Source organism: Aphelocoma coerulescens, chromosome 4 (genome assembly GCF_041296385.1).
Source record: "Aphelocoma coerulescens isolate FSJ_1873_10779 chromosome 4, UR_Acoe_1.0, whole genome shotgun sequence".
NCBI classification, from domain to species: domain Eukaryota; kingdom Metazoa; phylum Chordata; class Aves; order Passeriformes; family Corvidae; genus Aphelocoma; species Aphelocoma coerulescens.
In genome coordinates this window covers 40,043,548-40,067,491 of record NC_091017.1, presented here as the reverse complement: position 1 = coordinate 40,067,491, position 23,944 = coordinate 40,043,548, and the positions used below count along the sequence as shown (strand labels likewise).

The 23,944-nt window shown below is 37.4% G+C and overlaps 1 protein-coding gene across 14 annotated transcripts in view; it reads left to right on the top strand.

Moving 5' to 3' along the window:
• SPOCK3 (SPARC (osteonectin), cwcv and kazal like domains proteoglycan 3) overlaps positions 1-23,944 on the top strand; it is a 409,610-nt gene that overhangs the window by 373,000 nt on the left and 12,666 nt on the right. For all 14 annotated transcript variants that reach the window (XM_069013676.1, XM_069013677.1, XM_069013675.1 and 11 more), the window contains one exon: positions 15,352-15,471. In XM_069013676.1, coding sequence (XP_068869777.1) covers positions 15,352-15,471 — 120 coding nt within the window. The remainder of the gene's footprint in view (positions 1-15,351; positions 15,472-23,944) is intronic.

Genomic DNA, 23,944 nt, shown 5'->3' with positions numbered 1-23,944 from the left:
GTACGTTGATATTATTTGGGCACAGCTCCCTCGTGCTGACTCCTATTGAAAGGAACAGTATTACTGAGTAATGCTGGGCACAAAACTAAACTGGGAGAGGAGTGGCTGGAGAGCAGCCCTGCCAAGAGGGATGTGGGGGTGCTGGTCGGCAGCAGCTCAGTGTGAGTCAGCAGGGTGTGCCCTGGAACCCAGAGGGCAAAACCCCATCCTGGGGTGCATCAGGCACAGGACAACCACACAACCAACAGAGGTGACTGTCCTGCTGCATTCGGCCTTGGGGTCCTCAGCCTCAGTGCACTGTGCATTTCTGGGCCCCACATGTCAAGAAGGATGTGAAAGTCCTTGGATGCATCCAGAGGAGGCCAGCAAAGCTGATGACAGGGATAGAAACAACATACTGTGAGGAGCAGATGAGAATTTTGGGCTTGTCTAGCTTGGAGAGGAGGAGGCTGAAGGGGACTTCATGGGTCTCTACAGCTCCCTGAAGAGGTGGTGAGGGAGGTGCTCACCTCTTCTCCTTGGTATCCAGTGATAGGACACATGGGAATGCTTCAGAGCTGCACCACTGGTGGGTTAAACTGGACATTTGGAAGCATTTTGTTACTTAGAAGGTGGTCAAACACTGAAACAACCTTCCTAGAGAGGTGGTCAATGCCCTGATTCTGTCAGTGTTTACAGAGGCATTTGGACAATGGCTTTAATAACTCGTATTGGGTTATGGTCTGCCCTGAACTGGTCACGCAGCTGGACTATTGTAGGTCCCTTCCAAGTGAAATACTGTTCCAAGTGGGTAGGCTTATTAGATTGCTAAGTTATGATTCTGTTTAGGAATCTGCCCACTTACTTTTTTGTTTAATAGATTTGCCGCAAATGCAGTATAACATACCTTGAGGCATAAACAGCAAAATTCACAAATTTAATTTCTAGTATCTGGGAGATAATAGAACCAAATTATTTTCTGTTTTTTTATATATTTTGTTCTTCTCAGCCTGTACAAGAAAGTCAGTTTCTTGTAAAGTTTTAAGCTTTAATGAGTTTTTGTTCTATTTCTATGTTCTGAGGCTTAAGCAACAGTTTTGATACCATTTTAAAATGCAAATTCAATGCCTTTGGGTTTGGTGGGAAGTCTGTTCTTATTGTAGCTTCCCTTATCAACTTGGAAACATTAGGGTTTAGTGTAATTTTTTTTTAAAGAAATTGTTTCACAGCTCAAGTTACTGGCTGATTTCAAAATACTAGATGAAGTTGTACTGAAGTTTTTTATACAGAAAGTTAAACCACATTACCATAGTGTCAACTGCTGACCATACTGCATCATGTCCTGCAAAAATCTATTTAGTCACAGCCACGAGCTCTGGGATCCCCAGCGTAAGACGGACATGGACCTGCTGGAGTCTAGAGGAGGGCCACAACAGTGCTCAGAATGGCTGAGAGACCTGCGATTGTTCAGCCTGGAGAAGAGAAGGCTCTGGGGAGAGCTTATAGCAGCCTTCCAGTATCTAAAGGAGGCTACAAGAGAGCAGGTTGCTCAAGGCCTTATCCACCCCGGCCTTGAACCCTTCAGGGTTGGAGCATCCACAACCTCCCTGGGCAACCTGTTCCAGTACCTCATCACCCTCACAGGAAAGAATTTCTTCCAAGTATCTAACCTAAATTTCCCCTCTTTCAGTTTGTACCCGTTACTCCTTCTCCCATCGCTACAGTTCCTGATGTCGAGTTCCTCTCCAGCTTCCCTGTAGCCTCTCTTGAGATCCTGGAAGGTTCCTATGAGGTGTCCACACAACCTTCTCTTCTCCAGTTGCTGAACAGCCCCAGCTCTCTCAGCTGTCTTCATAGGAGAGGTGTTCCAGTCCTCTTTTCAACCTCGTGGCCCTCCTCTGGACTTGTTCCAACAGCTCCGTATCCTTCTCATGTTGGGGACACTGGAGCCGGATGCAGTACACAGGTGGGATCTCACAAGAGCAGAGTGGGAGAATAATCTTCAATTTGCGGGCCATGCTCCTTTTAATGCAGCCCAGGATTCCCTTGGCTTATTGGGCTGTGACTGCACACTGATGGCTCATGTTGAGTTTTTCATCAAGCACTGTAGCGGGTTCGGTTCGTAACCGGGCAGAAACACCAATTTAGTGTAGTGGTTTGGCCCAAAATACTCATTACTGTTTATCTTCTGTGAGATAAGAATTAGGAGAAACGCAAAACAAGCACCAAACAAGATAGAATATAAAGAAGTTTATTAACAAACCTAAAAGAGGGAAAAAAAAATTATACCACACCTTCAGAACTCTCCTCCTCCCCCCACCTTCCTCCCTTCTTCCACTGACAATGTAAAAAGACAACCCTTAAGATGTTCAGTCTGTTTACCACTTCCATAATAACCTTGTTCAGTCCATTTAGAAAGAGAAGTCTCTTCTTGCTCGTGCTATGAAAACAGTATCACACCGAGACAGCCACCCACTTCCAAATATTGTTCAGTCCATTTAGGAAGAGGAGTCTCTCTGCTCGCATGTGAGTCCCTTCCCCCGACTTGCAGCTTTTCCCGCAACTGCTTTCGAGGGTCCACTCTTGAAAGTTTTTGGGGTACAATTTTAAGGTTGAGCTGTTCAGAAACAAAAGTTCTCTTCACCCATCTCTGGGAGCATTTCATCTCTAAGCACAGAGGCCCTTCTCCTTCGCTGGGAGCAAAGGGTCTTACCCATCTTCATCTTTAGGACTATCTCTGGGAGCATCTCTAGGAACTGAGGTCTTCTCCTTTCCTGTGTGGAGCAAAAGTCCTCATCTGGTCCATCTCTCCCTGTCCAAACTTCTCATGAAATTACAGCTGCGGCAGCATCTGCCTATTGCTTACGAGTTGAACACTCCACCCCCCATATCTTCATGAAATTACAACGGGATACTCTGATGTATCATAGCTTCACAACAGACTTTCAGCTTTAAGCATCTCCTCTTTCTCTTCCCTCAGGTTTTCAGCTCTTCACAGCAGTAAAAGGGTTAATCTCACCTTGGCCTTGCAGCAGGAGGGGGTCATCCTGGAGCCATGGCCCGGCCCGGCCTGGCCCAGGCAGGGCCTGGCTGGGCCCACTGGTCCCCGCTCGAGCCCCGCAGCCACCTGTCCCAGCACTGGAAACGAGAGAGAGCTTGGGGGGGGAGTTTGTCTATTCTTAAGTGTGGATCAGAGAGGCGGTCACAACTTTAAGTGGCTTAAAGAATTGTCCATATTCAAACTGGCCAGCTGAGAGGTTCTATCAGGTCCCAGAGGAAGCTGTAAGCACCCCTTAGCAAGGACATCCCTTCCGGGACTATGCTTGCTAACCCATGACAGCCACCAGTCTGAATTCCTTCTCCACAGCCCTCCTCTCAGTCGCTTCTCCACCCAGCTTGTAGGTGTGACTGGGATTGCCACGACATAGGACCTTGCACTTGGCCGTGTTGAACTTCATGAGGTTTGCATGGGCCCGCCTTTCAGGTGTGTCAGAGTCCCTCTGGATGCCATCCCTTCCCTCCAGCTTGTTGACTGCAGCAAACAACATGGTGTTGTCAGCAAACTTGCTGAAGGTGCACTTGATTCCACTGTTCATGTCACAGACAAAGATGTTGAACAGTATCAGCCCTAAAGTAGAATTATTCTCTACATTTAATGACTTTTTAAAATAACATAGTACATCCAGTCCTATTAGACTTCCAAGTGTGGCTATAAGTTATAAAAAAGATACTCTCTGCCATGTACAGTGTGTTGTAGGATTATGTTGTATTTATTTTTCATCATAGTTACCAACTTACCAATCCATGAGCAGCCCTAGAAACCCAGAAACATTTGTTTCTAAGGCCAGAATTCAGTATAAAATCAGACTAAACCAGTTTTTTTTCTCTGTAAGTTCATTGTATATTAAGAAATAATAGCAGTGTTAGTTCTTAAAAGTAGAAACATGTTAATGATATCCTTGTAATTAATGAATTAATATATGCAGACAGGAGCAGTTAAATGAAATGCCAAGTCAGTTCAGATATTCAAGCAATAGCCTTTGAATTACAACTGTGAAACCAGGAGGAAGTTTTGAGGTTTTATGCAGTAGCAGTAAGGGGTTTTCATATTTGTTGAGTGCAAAACTAGTACTGAAATCTGTGACAAAACTCCCATGAAGCAGAACCAAGATTTCTGTTTGTTCAATGAAATAAGAGCCATGGAGAAACTCTTAAACTTAGACCCATTTACACTGCAAGTTAATTTTTTTTGTGATGGTGCCTGCTGTTGAATCCAGTAATCTTTGCATACATGTGCTGTACCTCAGCTTCACCTTGCTAAATGTGAATTTTCTGTTGTCTGCGAGTCATTGAGGAGCAATATCAACATCTTGAAAGCGAGGCAGTGAGCCGTGCAGGCAGGAAGGCAACAAAATTCTGAGCTCAGTGCAGTGGTGACAAGACATGGGATTTGACCACAGTGAATTCACATGTGTCTGTCAGGGCCTGTATCTTTAAAACTGCCTGTATAGGTACAGGGATGCAGCTGGCCCTATGGAATAGAATAGAATGGCAGGAATCTGTAGTGCCACGTTGATTTAATGGTGGTCATTGTTGAAGAAATGAGGAACTTGCCTACTTTTGTGTGACCAGTGAAATTCAGATATCACTGTGATATATTTCTGCATGCTTCTCTGTAGTTATTGATGTGTTTTCAGAAATACAAAATACTTCTAAGAGCACAGCCCAAAAGGGGCAGAAGGGAAACACGCAGGGAATTGAATTTCAGTAACAAAAGGAATAGTGGCTAGAAAATGATGTTAAAAGTCTTTTGACAGAGAACAGAAGAATCTGTTTGAGAAATAGATACAATTTCACACTATAAATATTTCTTACTGTTCTTACTAGTATATCTTCAAAACCATTATCAGTAGGTATTTCAATATTTCTTAAAATAATTAAAGTACTGACTTTGTTTTTCACTTTTAAGTCAGCTACTGATGCATTATTTTCAGATTCTTGATGATGTCACTGACAGTTTAAACACTATTACAGATTTTGTAAGCAGTGCAAAACAGTGATGCCATTGTTAGGGACAATAGTTTGGAAGTCTCAGATGCAGTGGTGAAGAGGCTCACAGTTGATGATATTTGGCAGTTCTTTTCAGCTGTAAGCAACGGTGCTGATAATCAGCACAACCAGTTAGTACAAATGCCTTTCATGGCTTATGATTAACAAGTAAAGTTATAACCGAATAGATTACTACGTGGCATCTCGAATTACCCATACTCTTTTTGCCTTGAAAGGTTCTTAATCACCATGTGGAAAAATAATGTACATTCTAATTATATAGATTTTGTCTGAAATCCTGCACATTTTCTTGTATAGATTTTTTTTTTTTTAAATATCAGATTTCTTTTAAAAAAAAAGGTTATATTTTTCTTTTAATAGACTGCAAAGTTTATGAAATGTAATTTTTCATTGTGAAAAACGTCAACAGAATTGTTTAAACAATCATCACCGTGTTGATCAGTGTTAGCATTCCTTTCCTCTTCAAAGAACCAAGTAGTTGGTCTAGACAGCAGCAAAGTGGGGGAGGAATTCTGGCTGTACTGAAATCAGCAATCAGCAAGAATTTTACTACTGATTTCAACAGGATAAGGATTTTAAGAGAGCTCTGTTCTGTTCTGCATACACATGGTGCTGATTTGTGCCTTCTGTAAGCAGCTCCTTTCGAAAATCTCTGTACTGGCAAAGTTGATGTGCAGACATGCTGCATGAAGGTAGCCAGCAGAAAGACTATGGCTGGAAAAGAAGCATTTTCTGAAACCTATCATGATACCAAGACTGATCCCTCATGGTGTTTGGTTTGGATCTGATGTTGATTTTTGTCACAGTTTACTCCATGAGTTAAAGGTTCTCTGTAACACATATGAGGATCACTGTTGGTAATACAAGGTTTTTGGATTTAAAAGATGCATAGGAATAACCACATTAGAAATTACCAAGGCTAAATAAGTTCCTATCTCTATGAATATTCATATACGTCTCATAAAAATTCCCTGATCTACATCAGACATTCATGAACAATCCTTTTAGTGCTGAACGCATAGACTAGCAAAACATAATTGCACTTTGCTAACGTATTTTATGTATGCATTTGTAAACATTTTGGATATTTGTGCCCTAATCATATCTTTTTAAACTCATTAGTTTCTGCATTTCTCCTTACACTTTTGATTAGTGAATTCGTGTGGAGACACAGCTGCATATTATATTTACTTAACCAGCATTCTGATTTCACTGAGGCGGTGGTGCAGTGTAGTGAAGTTTGTATCTCACTGCCTGTGATTCCTGTGCCAGGGGAATTGGCTCCTGCTGTTCCATTACTATATAATGGATTAACTGTCATAGGTTTCTTCAATAGTAGAGGAAGAGCTTGTCTACCTCTGTTGGCCTTACTTTAGGGAAGATACAAATAATTAGCTAAATTTGAGTAATTCTACCCTCTTGGTCCTCACTGAAAGGTCTATAGGCAACTGTGCTCTTTAATGAACAATTTCACACGATTAAGAGCAATGTTAGTGATTAAACATTCAAGAAGAACACACAGGCAAATGGTTAGTGTAAATACAAAATGGTTTAAAGCATCAGATCACAATCTAAATATGAAAAAAATAAATTGTTGCAGTGCAGCCTTGGATCTGTTATATGATGTAAAATTCCTTTATGCCAGACACTTGCGGAGCAGACTGTAGTTAATTTCTGTTAAAGGGTGATTGTTCAGCTTACTGTTCAGTTCTTCTGCCCTACCCTTCCAGAGAAAAAGTGCAAACTAGTAGATAGTTGTAGTGAGGAACAATGATAATTTTCCCTCACGATAGAAAGGCCCATTAGTCCCTTCTAGGTTCTGTGCTGGGTTACCTGATTTGATACACTTTAAAAGTCTCTTATCAGCACAGAAAATTTCTGATTTCAGAAAATACGTAATTTGAAATGGTGTAATAATATATACATATTTTTAAGTTTTCTTTATAAAGAGCATTGTTCAGTGATATTTTTAACTTTGCTACGTTTCAAGAGGTGGTATGTCAAATGGAAGAAGTCTTTGCGGGACTCTTGTCAGTCGTGATCTTGAAGGGAAGAAAATGTCCAGACTTTGTCCAAGAGCCATGTAGTGCTTTCAGGAATCTTTAAATGGAATTTGGAAAACTATTGCACCTTTGGGTTATGGTTTCCTTAAAAGCTTTCACCACTAAGATGATTTTTGGTCTGTCCCTATTTGATACTTACTGTATCTTCTATTATGTGAAATACTGGATTCAGTTGAATATACAGAAATACTTGAAAATTATCTCAGAATATATCATGTTACAGTGGAACATCTCTTTGCTATCATATTTTGCTGTCTGTGTTCATAACTACACAATTTACAGATTAATACATCATTTTCATCCTCAGAAGTTAATAGTTTGGAATAACAGAGCATGATGAGAAATGATAGCTGACACTAAAAGTTAGCAGCAGTTAGCAAAGGAAGCCATATACGTTGACTATCCTCCAGAAAATAAATCAGCAAATTCCACAGTAGGTGTGTGATACTTCTGAGAGACTAAAGAAAGTATTGTCTTATTTAGTTGCAATCTTTTTGTAAGTCCACATATTTTTAAGTTGAAGACAGTAACTTGGCACATAAATTCTGTATGTTGTTTGTTACTACTATTTTCCATGCACTCAGAAATTATTATTATACTTAAATGTGAAGTCTTTAAAAACCATGAGGACACAAAAAGATCAGATTTATTTTATAAAAATGTAATTTAATTGAAATCATTTTGCATTTTGTGAAGCATTAATCATATGCAGAATGTCTGTATGGAACATTAATTTGGGGCAGTAAGAATAAGCAGCTGCAGTTCCCCGATATGGTATCTGCAGCATTTGTATTAATTATCTCATAACATAGACTAACCGAAGTAGAAAATTCATTATGTTTAGTTAAATAGTAAGGAAATCAGAATGCTTTTATTTGTTAATTTCAAGGTATTACCTTCCTAAAATCACTGGGCCTAGAGGCAACAGATGGCTGATAAACATCATCTTATAGAAATAGAAATATATGCGTGATTTTTTTCAGTTTACAACCTTTTTAAAACAAAATAAACAGTTCTAACTGTACATACAGGACTGTAAAAAGATGACTGAAATGGCTGTCCCATCCTTTAGTTACAGGTTTGGAGGGATTTTTGTCCTTCTGCCAAATTTATTTGGTTTTGCTAGCTCATTTCTTTTTGCCATATGTTGCTCTTCCCATTTGTGACAGATGATGCAGAGCTGGAAGTGCTGCTCTATATTGCAGAAATTGTAAGTCACTTGCATACAATTCTTAGACATTTAGAGTTAGCCACGTGGGTACTAGCCCTTATTCTGGAGCCAGGAATTTTCAGTCCAAGCAATCAGTTCCTCAGGGCTAAATTAATAAACCTGTGCAGAATGGCAGCCTTGCCAGAGTACTGACACCGAGTAGGTATGTGTGCTATAATGTTCCAGCTTACTATAATAGATACTGTCTTAAAAGGCAGCACTGAGTTCTAAAGGCAGTTTTAGGGTTATTGTATTTTCAGAAGAATGTTTTAATGCCTGTGCTGGAACAGATGCTCAACATTCACTGTGCAGCCATAGGACAGTACATGAGTGGTAGGTAGTGCATTGAAAGGGGATTGGGCTACATGGGCATCAGCTGTGGACTGCTCCTAATACTCCTGCCCACAGTTGATTCAGAATTGCTGCTGTAACCAGGTTTCTGGGGGTCTAACAGTCCTGGACAGATGGCTGCAATCCTCAAGTTACAGCATGAGGAAATACTCTTGTACTTTTCAGGGAGAACAGTATAGAGCTACAAAATAGTTGATAGTAGCTCCTTTCAAAGAGGGGTTGTCTCTCAAATATTGAGGAACCTTCACATGAATTGCGTGGTGGTCACAGGACATGAATGACTGGACACTGTCCTGAGTAACCTAATGTAATTAGACCTGCTTTTAGCAGAGAGTAAGACTGAACTACTTCCGGAGTTCCCTTTCAACATATATTATTGTTTGATTCTGTGAATCAAAAAATATCATACTGTTTTTTAATTGCAATGGTTTTTTTAAGTCATATGCAGTGGTTCCAGTACGTGGAAAAAGTTTGAATAGCAAGAACTCTTGCTTTAGCACTCACTGACTGATCAGTTGCCCATCTCACATGGAATAATTACTAGTTGACTAAAACGTGACTGATGTGTACTCTGTTCTTCAAGTTTTCTATATTCTCTCTTTATATTTACTTCCTGGTTATTTTATTGTATACATGAATTTAGGAGTATAGTTCTGCCTGATTGAATGAGACTGTGTGTGCTGATAGTGTGTGGTGTGTTTATTGCTTCTTTTTTTCTTCTAAATCACTTTTTTGGCTCTTCACTTAGTGAAAGCTACTCCTTGATAGAACAGTATTTCAGTGTGCTCATTATATCCATGTCCATTCAATACTTACTAAGCTAAAGATAATTTTATACATGTCTGTGTTTACATAAAAAGTAAGCGCTGTTAAAATAACTTGCTTTTTCTTACTTCAGGAAGCTAAGAGTGGTTTAAATATGTTAGGGAATTCAGTCCATTATGCTAGTGCTAAAATAGGTTCTGCATGTCCTTACAGCTTTCAGTAATGCTATTTTTACTTCATTAATTAGCTTGAGTTGAAAGGCACTAAAAGATTTTCAAATATTTTACTTTCAGTCTGTAAAGTGTATTCAAATACCACCAAAAATCATAACATTTACTGTACATGAAAACAGATTGAACAGTTGGTTCCACCTAACATTTAAATAATAGTTATCATAAAGATATATCTGGATGAAGTACCCATAAGTTTTCAGATACCTTCATTTTTTGCATAGGCATAGCTGTTAGTTTTAGAAGACGGTCTCATTGCTTGAAATGACAGTAGCCTCCAGTAACCTTTGAGCTAGTGACTTCATATTACCTTGTACTAATTCTCTTAATGGCTACTAAAATTGATTGTAATAGCAGAATTGCCTTGCATTGGCATTTTACAAAAACAGTAGTACTTCTTGGCAGGTTCCTGAGTGGATTCATGTGATTTAATATGCATTTTTTGATTACTGTCTAACCTTCTACAACCTTTACTGTCTGTCTTTTGCCATTAAAGATTCATCTCCCAGTCTATCAGGTGAAATAATAGTGTGAATAGATCTGAATTACCTCATCTTAACCTATTCTAAATCAGTACAGACAAATTCCCACAATAATTTCACTACTGTGTATCTTTACAAGCTCATCACCAGGATGAAAAGTCCCTAAATATTTTCTGGTATGTATCAACCCATTAATTAATATAATTTTTCATCATACAGCATAACCCTGAGCAAGCATTTTTCAATGGCAAATAGTGTTCTGGTGAAAATGGATTGTTAGGTTGATCATCTCTGTTACAGAATATGAAGTTTATTCACATAAATCCATGTGAATTAAGGTGCAGAGATGAGGTAGGTACTGTACTGACACAGGATACAGATGAGAAACAAAGCCAAATGTATACATTATCAGTAAATACATCTGACATTTTTTTGTGTTGTATTACAGTTATGTTCTGCAGCCCAGCTTCTCTGGAAAACAAGTTGTATTGGTAACTGTGGTAATGTCTGGATATTGCTCTCTGCTTCTTATGGCTTTCTGAAAGCTACTTTTTAGACTTTAGTCTTTTACATCTGTTACATGTTCATCTGAATGTTCTTGAAAAGTTGAACAAAATTTGTTGGTAAGTTTCTGTGTGAGAGAAAATTAGATGGTTTATTTTACTATTTTAAAGGCTATTTAGCTGCTTCTTTCCTTTTTACATGTCAAAACAGGAACAAAAATCTGAAGTGTGATAAATGCCTTTAGAAAAAAAATTATATAGTTGAAGTTATTTGACATTCAAAGTCCTATCTTTAACGTGGAACATGTTAGAAATTGTTTTATGCCTGTTTATAATAACTGACGTTGTAAGATTTCAGTTTTTCTGTTGTATATATGGAACTTGAAATGGAATTCTTTCTCTAGTCTGAGGCCCTCAGTTTACTCAGAATGTGCAAATATTGCTTTAGTTTTGGCCTCTGTATAGAAGTGTGACTTTTTTATGAAATAAAAAGGAAGGAAAAATTCCATATTATTATTATTAGTTGCTGTTGTTCTTGTTATTATGTTTTTTATGTAAAGAAGTAATATGGAATCTGTGTGCTAATATGATATAGAAATGCTCAAAGATCTGATTCTAAATAAAACCAATATCCAATATTTAAGCATCACCAATTTTTATTTTTTGAATGACCTAACAAATTCTCTTATTTTCCAGAAATTACAGTCATATATGTTCACAGGCAGGGATATATGTGGCAAAAATCAATGCACTTTTTAGCATTACTTCTGTATGCACCGCATTCTTTTTTTGTTGGACTGAATGTCTGAGCATTTAGTCTAAAAATTCCCTGTCCATAGGTACTTGGGTACAATGAAGTCATTGCTGACTATCCTCTAAGTAGATATTTTTTCATAAATTGTTTTATTAACTAAAAACCAAGGGGGCAAAGACTGCAGTTTTCCTGCCACTGTTAGGGCTTAAGTAGTCCAGTCTCCTTGTACCTTAAGAAATGGAGGTTTGTACCCAGAAGTGCTCAAATGATAATTTCAAATTATAGAAAAAGCTGTTCTACTTTAATGATCTGTTTGTCACTACTGATACGCCATAGTTCTTACCTACTTGTGCGTTTTCTGCTTTGTCAGTCTACAGGTTTTTTGATATATTCTCATTTTCTTGTCAGGATAATACTGGCTTTTTTTCAGAGTAATCACAATATAAAAACTGATTTCTTTTTTTATCTGATTGTTTTTATGCTTCAGAAGTGCTTCAAACAGTACAATGTAACAGAATATTTAGGGGGGTCCATATGTAAGCATAACCATGTTCTTTCTATGTTATATTGTACATGGCAGGGGCTAGTACCATGCTGAAACAACAAACAATTTTATTCTTATACCAAATAGCCAAAGATGTACTGTCTCATTTTCTTAATACAGTGTTTCTACACCTTCATGAGTTTATTAGCTTTGGTGTGTTTATTTTGCTACTTCTGCAGAAAGGAGGAAGTCATGCATAATCATGCAGATGCGATATGGATCTTTCTCTTAATGTTGTTCAGAAGTTTTTACTTGTAACTGATAGTTCCTCATGCTCTGCCTCATATATGTATACACACACGTATATATGGATGTTTATGTGGATGTCTGTGCCTGTAAATGATGAATTTATGTGCTGGCTCAGAGTAGGTCGTCTCAGCATCAGAGGTTAATCAGAGTAGCACTACATATAGAGGATTTAGAAGAAAATAGCCAGGTTATTAACATAGCAGTGTTATTCGGTGACCTGTGGTGGTGTTAAACAGTATTGTGCTGGGTCAATAAATCAAAGTGGTTAGATGGCAGTCCAGGTACCCCGAATGGTTGTGCTGTGCTCCGTACGCTTTGATTCAAGTCTTTCCCTTAAACCAAAGGAGGGTAGTTAGGGAAGGAACAGTGTTACTCTATTTCACCTTGTGTTGTATTGACCCAGGCTGGATGCCAGGGGCCTACCAAAGCCACTCTATCACTCTCTGCAGTTGGACAGGGATAAGGACCTTTCCTGGTCCTTATCTCACTAGCTGAGATAAGGATCAGGAAAGGTCACTCACCAAATACTGTCACAGGCAAAACCAAGTCAATTTGAGGATACTAACTGAATTTATTACTAAAAATTCAGGACAATGAGAAGTAAAATAAATTCTAAAAACACATTCCCCTCCACCCCTCCCTCCTCCCATCCAGCTGTGTAGGGAGACAGGGAGTGGGGTTTCAGTCAGTTCATCACATGATGTTTCTCCCAGTGGTCAGGGGGAGGAGTTATTCCCCTGCTCCCCTATGGGGTCCCTCCCATGCGAGATAGTTCTCCATGAACTTCTCCAAGAGTTCATCCCACAGGCAACAGTTCTCCATGAACTGCTCCAGTGTGGGTCACTGTTCCATGGGGTGCAGTCCTTCAGACATAACCTGCTCCAGGGTGAATGCCGCAGAGGGTCACAAGTCCTCCTCTCTCAATGGGCCTGCAGGTCTCTTACCAGAACTTGCCCCACCAAGGGTTTCCCATGAATTTGCAGTTTTCTTTTCAGGCATCTGTCTGCTCTGGCATGGGTCTCCTCCAGGGGCTGCAGGTGGATCTCTGGATCTCCGTGGCCCTCCATGGGCTGCAGGGGCACAACTGCCTCACCATGGTCTGCACCACAGGCTGCAGAGGAATCTCAGCTCCAGTGCCTGGAGCACCTCCTGCCCCTCCTTCTCCACTGACCTTGGTGTCTGCAGTTGTTCCTTACAGGTTCTCTGTCTGTGATTACATCTGTGCAATAACTTTTTTCCTTCTTAAGTATGTAACCACAGAGGAGTTACTCTCAATTCCTGCTTGGCTTGGCCTTGGCTATTGGTGGATCTGTCCAGGAGCCAGCTGACATTTTTTTCTCCTGGACATGGAGGAAGCTTCTGGCAGCTCCTCACAGAAGTCACTCCTGTAGCCTCCTGCTACCAAAACCTGGCCATACAAACCCGATATACAGGTGTAATGGAAGGGGAATTTAAAGAGGAGCAGGATGTCCCAAGTTAATAGCTGATTGCTTGTTCTGACCTGTCAGCTGATTGCAAGGGTTGGTGCAGGAAGGTGTTGTTAGCAAACATAAAATTCCCACAACTTTGAATTATGATATGTAGTCTTGGATCAGGAGACCGTTTTCATCTGGTTGTTGTAATACATTTTTGAGTACACATGTCTATTTATCATTACTTTTTTCCCAGTTCCCTATCAAATTATCAGAAAATAAGTAGTTCTGTTACATGAGAGAAGCACAAATACAAGTTCTATAAAAATGTCAGGCCCTAATATATACAAATGTATGTATAGATTGTGCTTAAGTCTTTCATGGATAGAATCAAAGTATCAAGAGAGACTTCAATAAAGAATAAATAATCCAATGCTTAGATGTGTGCAGTTGTACAGACTTTGATAGTTGTTGACATAATGAATGACATGTTTGTATCTTACTGTAAAATACAAATAGGTGTTTCACAGTGTTGTTCAATTTAACAAAGTGCTAAAGGATATGTCCCTAAATATGTTGGATTGCTTCACTAAATATGTTGGATTGCTACACAATAAAGGAAAAGTAAGCAAACTGGAGATTTATTTTCAAGAGTGTCACTGTGAAGCTCTGCCAGCTTAGGTGTGAGCTCTTCAGGTTGTAGCTTATTCAGTTAATGATAGACCTGGAAAGTGATGCTGATTTGGAAGTGATAGCTATTGAGAATGGCAGTAGAAGGTATTTTGTTCCTTTAGGAGGGGTACATCCAGTGTCTTTTCTGTGCTGGTCTTTTTCCAAATACTGTTATTTCTTTTGTCTTTTCCTAGCTTTTCCCAAATACATGGGAAGATGTTGTGGGGGGGATATGTACTTGCTTCAAGCATGCTCTTTCTTTGTCTTCTCAATGAATAAGCCTCTCGACTGCATATCTCTCTAATATCTACTTCTGTTGCTGGCTTCTGTATGAACTGCAGTACTGTACAGCACTTCAGCCAGTCTGCTACTAATCTGCTGCTCTTGGTGCTACAGATGCTCTCTTTGGTCTGGTGTGCTTTTTTCTGCCTTTTCTATTTCTGGTCAAAGAATCCATCCTTTCCCTCACCAAGTGGCTTTACAGTTGCCTGTTTGCTGTTACATGCTCACGAGTTTGGCTTGTGAAACTACATTCCATGATATAAACTTCCAGCACACTGTTGAAACACTTTTGCTGTCAATCCTATTTCCTCTTTTCATACCTCAGCATAGGAAATCAGGTTGGGAGTTCATGATTATCTGCCTAAATTACATCTCTTGACCTGTTCTGGTAGGGCTTGCATTAGTATTGCCTTAATGAACATGGAAATAAAAAGGCAAAATACTGTTATGGGCGTCTCATATGCAGTTAAGAGTTGGAAATACCTGTGCTACAACTGTCTATAGTAGTTTGCAAAGCAAGTTTTCACTTTCTAGGTACCTCTAATTTTATAATTCCTTTATACACCAGGCATTTATTTCTGAGGACCTTCATTGGGTTTTGAAGGCGTACCTAAGCAATGCAACTGAATTTAATTAATTAAAAAAGCTGTGGAACATATATGTTTGTATTATTATCTGGGGTTTGGGTTTTGGAGAGGTTTGGGAGATTTTTTTAGCGTTGTTTGAAAAGTTCTGTTTAGCACCCTGGAGAAACACATTAAACAGCTCTGAATTTTGTTTTTCAGTGTGCAGTGACCTGGAATTCAGGGAAGTTGCAAACAGATTGAGAGACTGGTTTAAGGCACTTCATGAAAGTGGAATTCAGAATAAGAAGACTAGGATTGTTCAAAGGCCTGAAAGAACCAGTAAGCAATTTCTGCTTGCCTTATTTGATGTTTTCTTTGATCCTTTTCTGTTATTTTGTTTTTCCATTGCTAAGACTTGCCTTATTCTCGTGTGCTTTAAATAGGCATATATACAAAACTACAATTTTGGGCTTTTCTTTCAAATAGTTGGTTTTCTGTTTATGGCTTAGTACTAGTACAAGATGTTCACTTTAAACTTTCATCGTTTGGCAGCTACCATTCACAATGCTTTAATTTGTGAATGCTTTCAAATTAAACGAAATAAAATACAGGAACGTTAATTATGTGTGACCCATCTTTCCTAGTTGATGTCACTGCAGGTACTGGTACAGAAAAACAGATGGAAAATAAGCTTGTAAGAAAAAAGGAATTTTTAAGGTAATACTTGAAATTGGAAAAGACACAGGAGTGGAAACATCAGGGGGCATAATTTGTTTTTAGCCCCCTCAAATATTTAAATAGATTTTTTTTGTTGTGGAAAGTAGTTACATTTTAAAATGTAATCATCAAAGAGCTTATTTAGAAGAGCAGTTGAAGTGTGCATTAATAGTTCCAAAAGTGAAGTTCTACTGTGAAGGGAGTCAAATTGAATTTCAAAAGCCATAAAACTCTACCTTTTGTTAATATGAAGAGCAAGCTACGAATTCTCCAAGAGTATGTTTCACAGAACTTGGCCACCGTTGGCTTTTTACCTTACTTATTTTATTTTTAGCTTTTTAAGTATTTGAGATGTTTTTAGCTTTTGTTTTATTCAATTAGTATCATTACTTTTTCTTCTTTTTTTTAAGAAATCCACTGATTTCACTTAATTGGAAATGCCATTTTGTTGTGTGATTTTTTTCATGCTAAGGGAATGTGAATAATTCTGTAAAATGCAATGAATTAAAGATGGTTCTGTCTCATCTGGGAATAATTTCCTTAACATTGAGAAAAATTGTTTCTGAGATCAAGTGGTAATACAGTAATGTCACTTTTTATTGATACTGAATAAAACCACATTTAAACCCATATGTTTCCAGTTACATTCTGGTTGGTGCCCGTAACTGGCATGTGATCTGCTTCTCATGCAGTAGTGAAAACAATAGAAATAGAAAGTTTGCAGCCCTTAAGTAAGAATTTATTGTATAGTAAAAAAAAAAAATTGTCTAATAATGTAGGTTAGTGCATTGCTCAGATGAAGGTAAACTGAAATATCATGTAGGGTCCTGCTTCTCTCTGAATGATCACTTTAAAATTTGGGCAATGATAGAGAAAGCAACACCACTATAGCTATTAAATATTATGTCCTGCCTAAATAACAAGTCAGTGTTTCAACAAATCGGATTCTATGTAATGCAAGAAAGTAAAGTTCGTAGTTATTAATTTGAATACAGTGAGATTTAGTGCAAACACAAAGTTCTTAAGAGTGTGAGATTTTTCCCTCAGACATCTTTCTTGGCTTTTTTCCTTAAGCACTCAGATGGTTTTGATAAGACCTACAATCTCTACTTGAGACAGGCATTTGTACCATGATGTGCATGTGGATATAGTATATTTACTATGTCACTTGTTTGTTTGCAAATTTTTATTTTATAATAGCAATCAAAGACTATATTTAGACTTAAGATCAAAGATTTTTATATGTGAGGCTAAAAATGCAAGAATCTTGTGGATTTTTGGACATTGTCGATTTTGGAAGCCTTCAAGGTCATAAAGTTCTCACCTTTGGTGGTGTAAAGAATCTGCACATATTTTAGGAGGTATCTTAAATTTAAGGCACAATTTAGATTGCATGCTATTCTACCATTTTTTGAAAGATGGAATTGAGTTGATTTGGATGTCTAAGAATAGTCTTTGCTCTTTCTCATCAACAGGTAAGAAAGTACAGTCTCTGTGGAAAATTCTGTTTCCTATGTATTGCTGACTTCAAATTACCTGTCAACATCGTGTTGTCAGAAATGTTCGAGTTAGGTTTTTATCATGGTACCAGAATTTGGAATGTTGTATGAAGTATTAATTTATTACTGGCTCTAAATTTGATCGAAGTTTGATGATAGGCTTTGGCATGTTTATTTTCTTTTTACTAAAATAAAGCAAATCAAATTTTACAGAATGTTTAGATGTGAGACATTCAGTTTATCCTATATTTTCTTCTTTTTTCCTTTTAAAAAAGAGGTATTCAACAAAAACCTACAGTGTTTCACATTTGAACAATAACTGTTCTGTGCCTTATATTTCAGTAGTGTGGTCAGTTACTCAAATTGCAAATAGCTAATTGTGCAAAAATACTAGTTTTAGATATTAAACATCCTATTTGCGCAGTATTTACTCAATTTTATAAATAGCCAATATTTACATGTTTGTGATAATTTGACAGGCTTCTGAGGGAAGACAGCCCATCTATAGACAGAAAGCAATCGAATATACATTCAGAAGGAGGTTTTTTTCATTTGTAGATTTGGGGATGCACAAATTATTTTAAAACTGGTTTCATTAGTGCTGTATGTTTTTCCTGGTATGTAAATTTCTGTACTTAAAAATTTCTCATTTAAGACAGCAAAATATGTACTGCATTTTATGAGAAATGAACATGTCTGTTGTTTAGAAGAAAATATTATGTCACTGTGTCCCTGTAAACACAAAAGGAAACAAAAAACATGATAACCATTCAACATGGTAATGTTCTTTCTAATACCATTAAAAAATTCTTTAAACTGATCTTGAAAAGCAAAGCTCTTGAGTAATATCCCGCAATGTCTGTTTCCAAAGTCATAGGAGGTCCAAGACATCAGGCCTGTTATCTAAGTGTATCAGGGCATCCAGCCATGTTGATATCTAAGTATACCAAGTCTGGCCAGCCCCTATTTTTGAGATGCCAGAAAGCTACACCTGCAAATAAATCTTGCAAAGAACTTCTTATCGTGTATAATAACTTTACACTTAGCACATGAGACTTGGTGATCTGTGCAGACTAAAAGCTACATCATAAAGCCACCTGAATGCAACTTCCCCTTTCAGAGTCCTAATTATTCTAACAGATCCCTGGAGTTTTTTGTTATTACCCTTGGGGTGTGAAAAATCTGTTTTGTCACCCTTTCCCCATGGCTTTCCTGTATTCTTACTGTAAAGTTCCTTCCTCACTGAAAAACCATTCTGCATCAAAGAAGCAATTTGTGACATCCTCTCTGGTTGTCTCTTTGTATTTAGGATTTTTCATATGTCAGTCTCTCTTGTGGCTTTTGGGACAGGGTATGTTAAAAGACTTGAGCACAGTCCTTCTGACCAAGGCAGATGTGGCGCAAGTTTATAGTGCCTTGGTGGTGCTTTTTGGAGTTGTTCCAGCTATTAAATAGTCCACATTGATCCATAAAATCATTGATATTACCTAAACAAACCAAACAATAGTGTTTGATGGTGTTCTGCTAGAGCTGTCAATATCCTGATAACAAGTTTGAGGTGCCTACATTGCTGTGTTTTTACAAGAGTAGGGTAGTTTTGTCTTACTGACACTTTTCCCAAAGCAGAATGTAAGTAATCCAGTCTAGAACATTTCAAAAAAAAATAAGGTTTTATTTCCAAAATCCCTTTTGGGTCCAGATGTTGTCAAATATAATATATCTAAAAGTATCGATAATATAGATGCTACGTATACACATAAATTTTTTCCTCAGGCTGTTTATGGTCTAAATACATGACACAAAGGGGAAAAGGGTATTTGATCCCCATACTACAGTAATACTCCCATTATTTTTCCCTTGTGGATTAGAAAATACAGAGTCAAAAAATAAAGTGACATTTTATGTACCTGTTTAAAGTCTATTAAAATAGTTATTCTATTTCTGTATTAATTTTGTGTTTTACTACAAAGTAGTAAAGCAAAGTAGTAGCAAAGCAGAAAAAGCACAAAAAATACCACAGTCCCACAAATATTTCTGCTAACAGGCAGTCTGTTTCTGAAGAATACTTGAGCACCTTGTCATATTAGAAGATGAAAGACCAGAGGCCAAAGGTAATAGAGAATCTTCTTACGGTTTGGAACTAATATTATTATTTGGAGACTAATACATTAATAATTTTGAAAATATCATAAAAATACAAGGATTCTGAAAGAAAATTACTTATAATTGGCTTGTCTGAACTAGCAGAATAAGATATTGTTACACTGAAACTGACAAATCCCCATACAAAATTGCAGGAGGAAAAGACTTATTTTTTTTAAAGAAAAGTAAACAAAATAAGTGACTTCAGATTTTTGCTTGAAGATTTTTATTTCATTCTGGCAATCCTAAGTTTCTTATTGATGAAGAGACAAGCTGACATTATACAATGATAAATTATATTTCCCTGATCTTCATTGCTGAAGCATATTTGAAAACCCTGAGGTACAGATAGAACTCATAAGAACAATAAAGTTTTCCTTACTCCTAGAGTAAGGAAAGAACTCCTAAAGCTAGAAGGAATTGTGGTTTTAAACAGTATTTTTGATGTCTTCAAAACACTGATGGCTTGAGAATTTGTCTAATTCCTGAGATTATTTCAGAAAATTACTCATAAAGCTATACTGCAAAGTTGAACAGGCTGACAACCTCAACCATAGTTCCAGTTAGCTAAAAAGAAAAGGTTCTTCCAATGAATTTCTGCATGTGTCAGGTTGGATGCAAAGGTATACTTAATGCTAGAGTCTGGAAGAAGAAATCCAGCCTAGAAGTAATTATGAACAGGAATTTTAATTAATCCATCTCTACTTAAAATTAAGTCTCTACATGAACTAAATTAGTGTTGTTGACTGAAGTTGCTTTTTGACTCAATCTTTTGTACAGAATTATACACAATGAAACATACAGGTCTTTATTATAGCATTTTCTTTTATTTTATTTCTTTGTCCTCAGTTACCTACTCTTCTCTAACAGTCATTCCTGTTAATAAAACGGTAAATCTGGTGTCCCAAATAACAAATTTCATCTGATCTGTCAATCTATTAGGAAACTGATAATCTTCTAGGAATAGGATTCATCTTTTTTTTTTTTTTTTACTCCACCTCCATATAAAATTCTTTAAAGCACTTTCTGGAAGAGACTTCGGAATGCAAACTTTCACAGGTGTTTAAGGAACACTGCAGTTGTGCTTTATTTCTTTCTCTTATACCTTTTGTTGTGACATGAGAGTCAGTTTTCCTATGTTTATCAAAATACCTTTGGTACCTTCCCCATGTTCCCCAGGGCCAGGATGTGGTCTTCAGTGATTCTTATGGTCCCTTCCAACTCAGGGTATTCTGTGATTCTGTGTCTTGCCCTAACCTGGGCTCTGCTCGTGTCGGGGTAATGACAATGAGCAGGAATGTATTAAAGCCTCAGACAGGGGATAGAGAGTGTTATGCCTAAAACTGTCTCCTTCTTGGGCCACCTTGGAGCCAGATGAGGCTCACCTAGATCAGCACTTTTGTGATCAAGTGCAAAAGCATTCCCATCTACTTGTCCTCTTTGTATTAGTCTTTCCTGCTCTGCTCTGTCCTGATTGCATTAGGAAGGAAAACATTTTCCCAGTTTGTGCACAGTAGGCCTCAGCTGTGAGATGCTGTTCACTGAAGGTTTTCTGCTAACCAGAATATTACCTTCTTGCTATGAAGCTTGCACACTGAACAGGTAAAATCCATGGTCTAGATGTCAGCCAGGAGTCTGGCAAAGAGTGCACGTGTGTTTATTTACATATAAGATTTGCCAGCTTCAGACAGCATACTGATATTGGAAAAAATTGTACACTTCTTGGCATTTTAGATAAACAATTTCTATATAATGCAATATGTGAACCCCATGTATGTATGCTGTTTTGATGTCCACATGGTTTCCAAAGCTGGCTTCCTCAATGTACATATTACTTATGTTGTTAATAAGCAGGCAAACAATAGTTTTACCTTGGAAAGCAGATAAGACTTGAACTTCTCTCCTGAGAAATAACCAGAAAGAACAGCATTTTGTTTGGTTCCTTTTGAGCAAATGTTTTGAATGCCTAATGTGTAAGCCGTGGAGGATGGATATATTTCTTAATAGTTTTTCCCTTGGGATTGTTTTGACCAGGAAAAGAGCATATGCTGGTACTTCACATTTTTTAGACAGAGTTCAGAAATAGCTGCATGAAAGTTCACTTCATTATGATGTATGGAAATAGATTTTAAGTAAGGAATTAGAATGAAAGAGAGAATCGTTCATAATTTAATGATCTGAGCAGAAGTTTTTCCTCTTCTCAGCATAATGTCCTGGTACTTAATCATCAAGAATAAATTACTATCATTCAATTATACTAATTATTCCCCCTTAGTTTCTGCTTATTTTGTTGTGTTACAGCTGTGAAAAGTGTCTGAAACCAGCATTCTAGTTGGTGTTTAGAGTAATTCAGGCAATAATTTCTTAGGTCTAGATCACCTGGTGATTTTTGGATTCTTAGTTCTGTATCACGTGACCCCTTCACGTGGAAAACCATGTTAGCAGATGCTAAACTCTTGATATGTATTTAAGGACTTTCCTGATTTTTTTTCTCAAGTATATCACCTTCAAGATGCATTATTGCATCAATATTAGAATAAAGGAAGAAAGTCATTGTTGAAAGTACTCGTGATAATTTTAAGTTTGGAAAGTTCAGTAAAGGTTCTTTTAAAATGAACCAAGAATTTTACCACAATAATCTCTAAAAGAGTTGATAATAGACCATAGTGATGGTCCATAGACCTGGAAGTGATGATCTTTTCATGGTGTAGCAGTTCTGAAAAAGGTGGACTGTTCCATTTCGTGTCAAACAAGCTGCTTCTATCTCTGTTAACACCTGTCTGGTTTACCTCTGAAATACTTGAGCCATTTTACTTATTTGAGCAAAACTAATATTTGACCTAAATTTCAGACATTTCTATACTGCAGTGACTGATGGTTGTGAAAGAGTTTGGCCTGATGAAATGAAAGAAGACAAATGAAAACTAAGAACAAATGTGATTTTCCTCTAAAGACTACACTAAAATTGTATATTCTAAAGAATAGGAAGAACAAAAACTAGTAAAAACAACAAATATACCTGGGCTGTAAATGAAAATACAAACTATTTCAGAATTGAACTCTGCAAAAAGAAATATAAATAACTTTCAAGGTAGAGCATGATCAGTTTTAGAAATTATTAAATCAAAAAAGTGATTTAATAGAAAGTTAGACCCCATGATTCAGAGTGCTTTTCCTTCAGTATCTGATGCTATTTAATTGATAGGTTATGACAGTTTTAATAAATGTAAGCTTTTCTTATATAAAATGTTATTGTTTGAAGTAGGTTTATTAGTTCTGATGTACCAGAATAATATATTCCTCTCTACTAGGAAGAGTATGTCATGAATAGCAGACTTCAGACTCTAAATATTCAGCTATGGTTACGTTGGACTTTAACAGGATTTATTGACATACTAGAACATCATATTTTTCTGGTGCTATCCTGTTGGTATCAGTGATCTGTAATAAAATAATCTGCCTTTAATTATATTGCTGATTCCAATGCAATTTTTTTAATTTCGAGCTTTGTCCTTAATTATGTCAAATATAATAGAGAAGATGCTGGTGGGACATCACTTTTTAAAAAATCTAAAAGCTATATAGAAGGAAGTGAGAAAGAAATTGAGGAATGGGAACAGAAGATGAACTTCAATCACAGGCTAAGGCTAGTTAAGGAAATCAAGCAAAAAATAGGGATAAAACCTTAGGCAGTTGTATAATATTGTTCCAACCTTAATTTAGCAGTGCATATAGCTTTGAAATTTCCAGTTCTTTCACTATTCTTCAGATAAATTTATTTCTTCTTAGAGTATAATTTGAAATTGACTAAGCAGTTTGACTCAGTGATCCTTGTGGTCCCTTCCAACTCAGCTCATTCTGTGATTCTGTAAAACAAGCAGATGTTTGGGGGGGGGGGGGGGTTGGGGCCAGGGGGTTCTCTTTTTCCTCGGTATGGTTTATTAAAAACATAAAACTGTCTCCTAGTATACTAAAATACAAATACTTTATGATGTGAGCTTTGCCAGCATGAACCACAAATGCTCATTTAAAAATATTTTGTCCCAAGCTTGAAAATGATGCCTCTTTCAATAAATTTTGGCTGAAATTTCCACATGCAGAAGTATTATCTACAATTACTTTGGCCCTCATGGTCCATCCTTGAATACATGTTTAAAGTGGCTTTTATCTTATTTTCTCTTCTATTGGTGTCTTATTAATTAAAATCATAGTTGCTCTATTACTGCCCCTTCTATTTGAGTTTGGTGAGATTGCCAGAGTGCTAAATTCAGAAAAAATTTGTGAGTACAAGACTAATTTCTCCCATCATGCAGGTACACAAAAAGCAGGATAGGTAACAGTATGCTTCATGTTGACCTCTTTCAGTATTCAAGGTCATGAGGAGGATTAAGAGAGAAAGTGTTAAAGAGGCCTTACAGGTATATAATGTTATGCATTAATCCTTAGACAAAGTA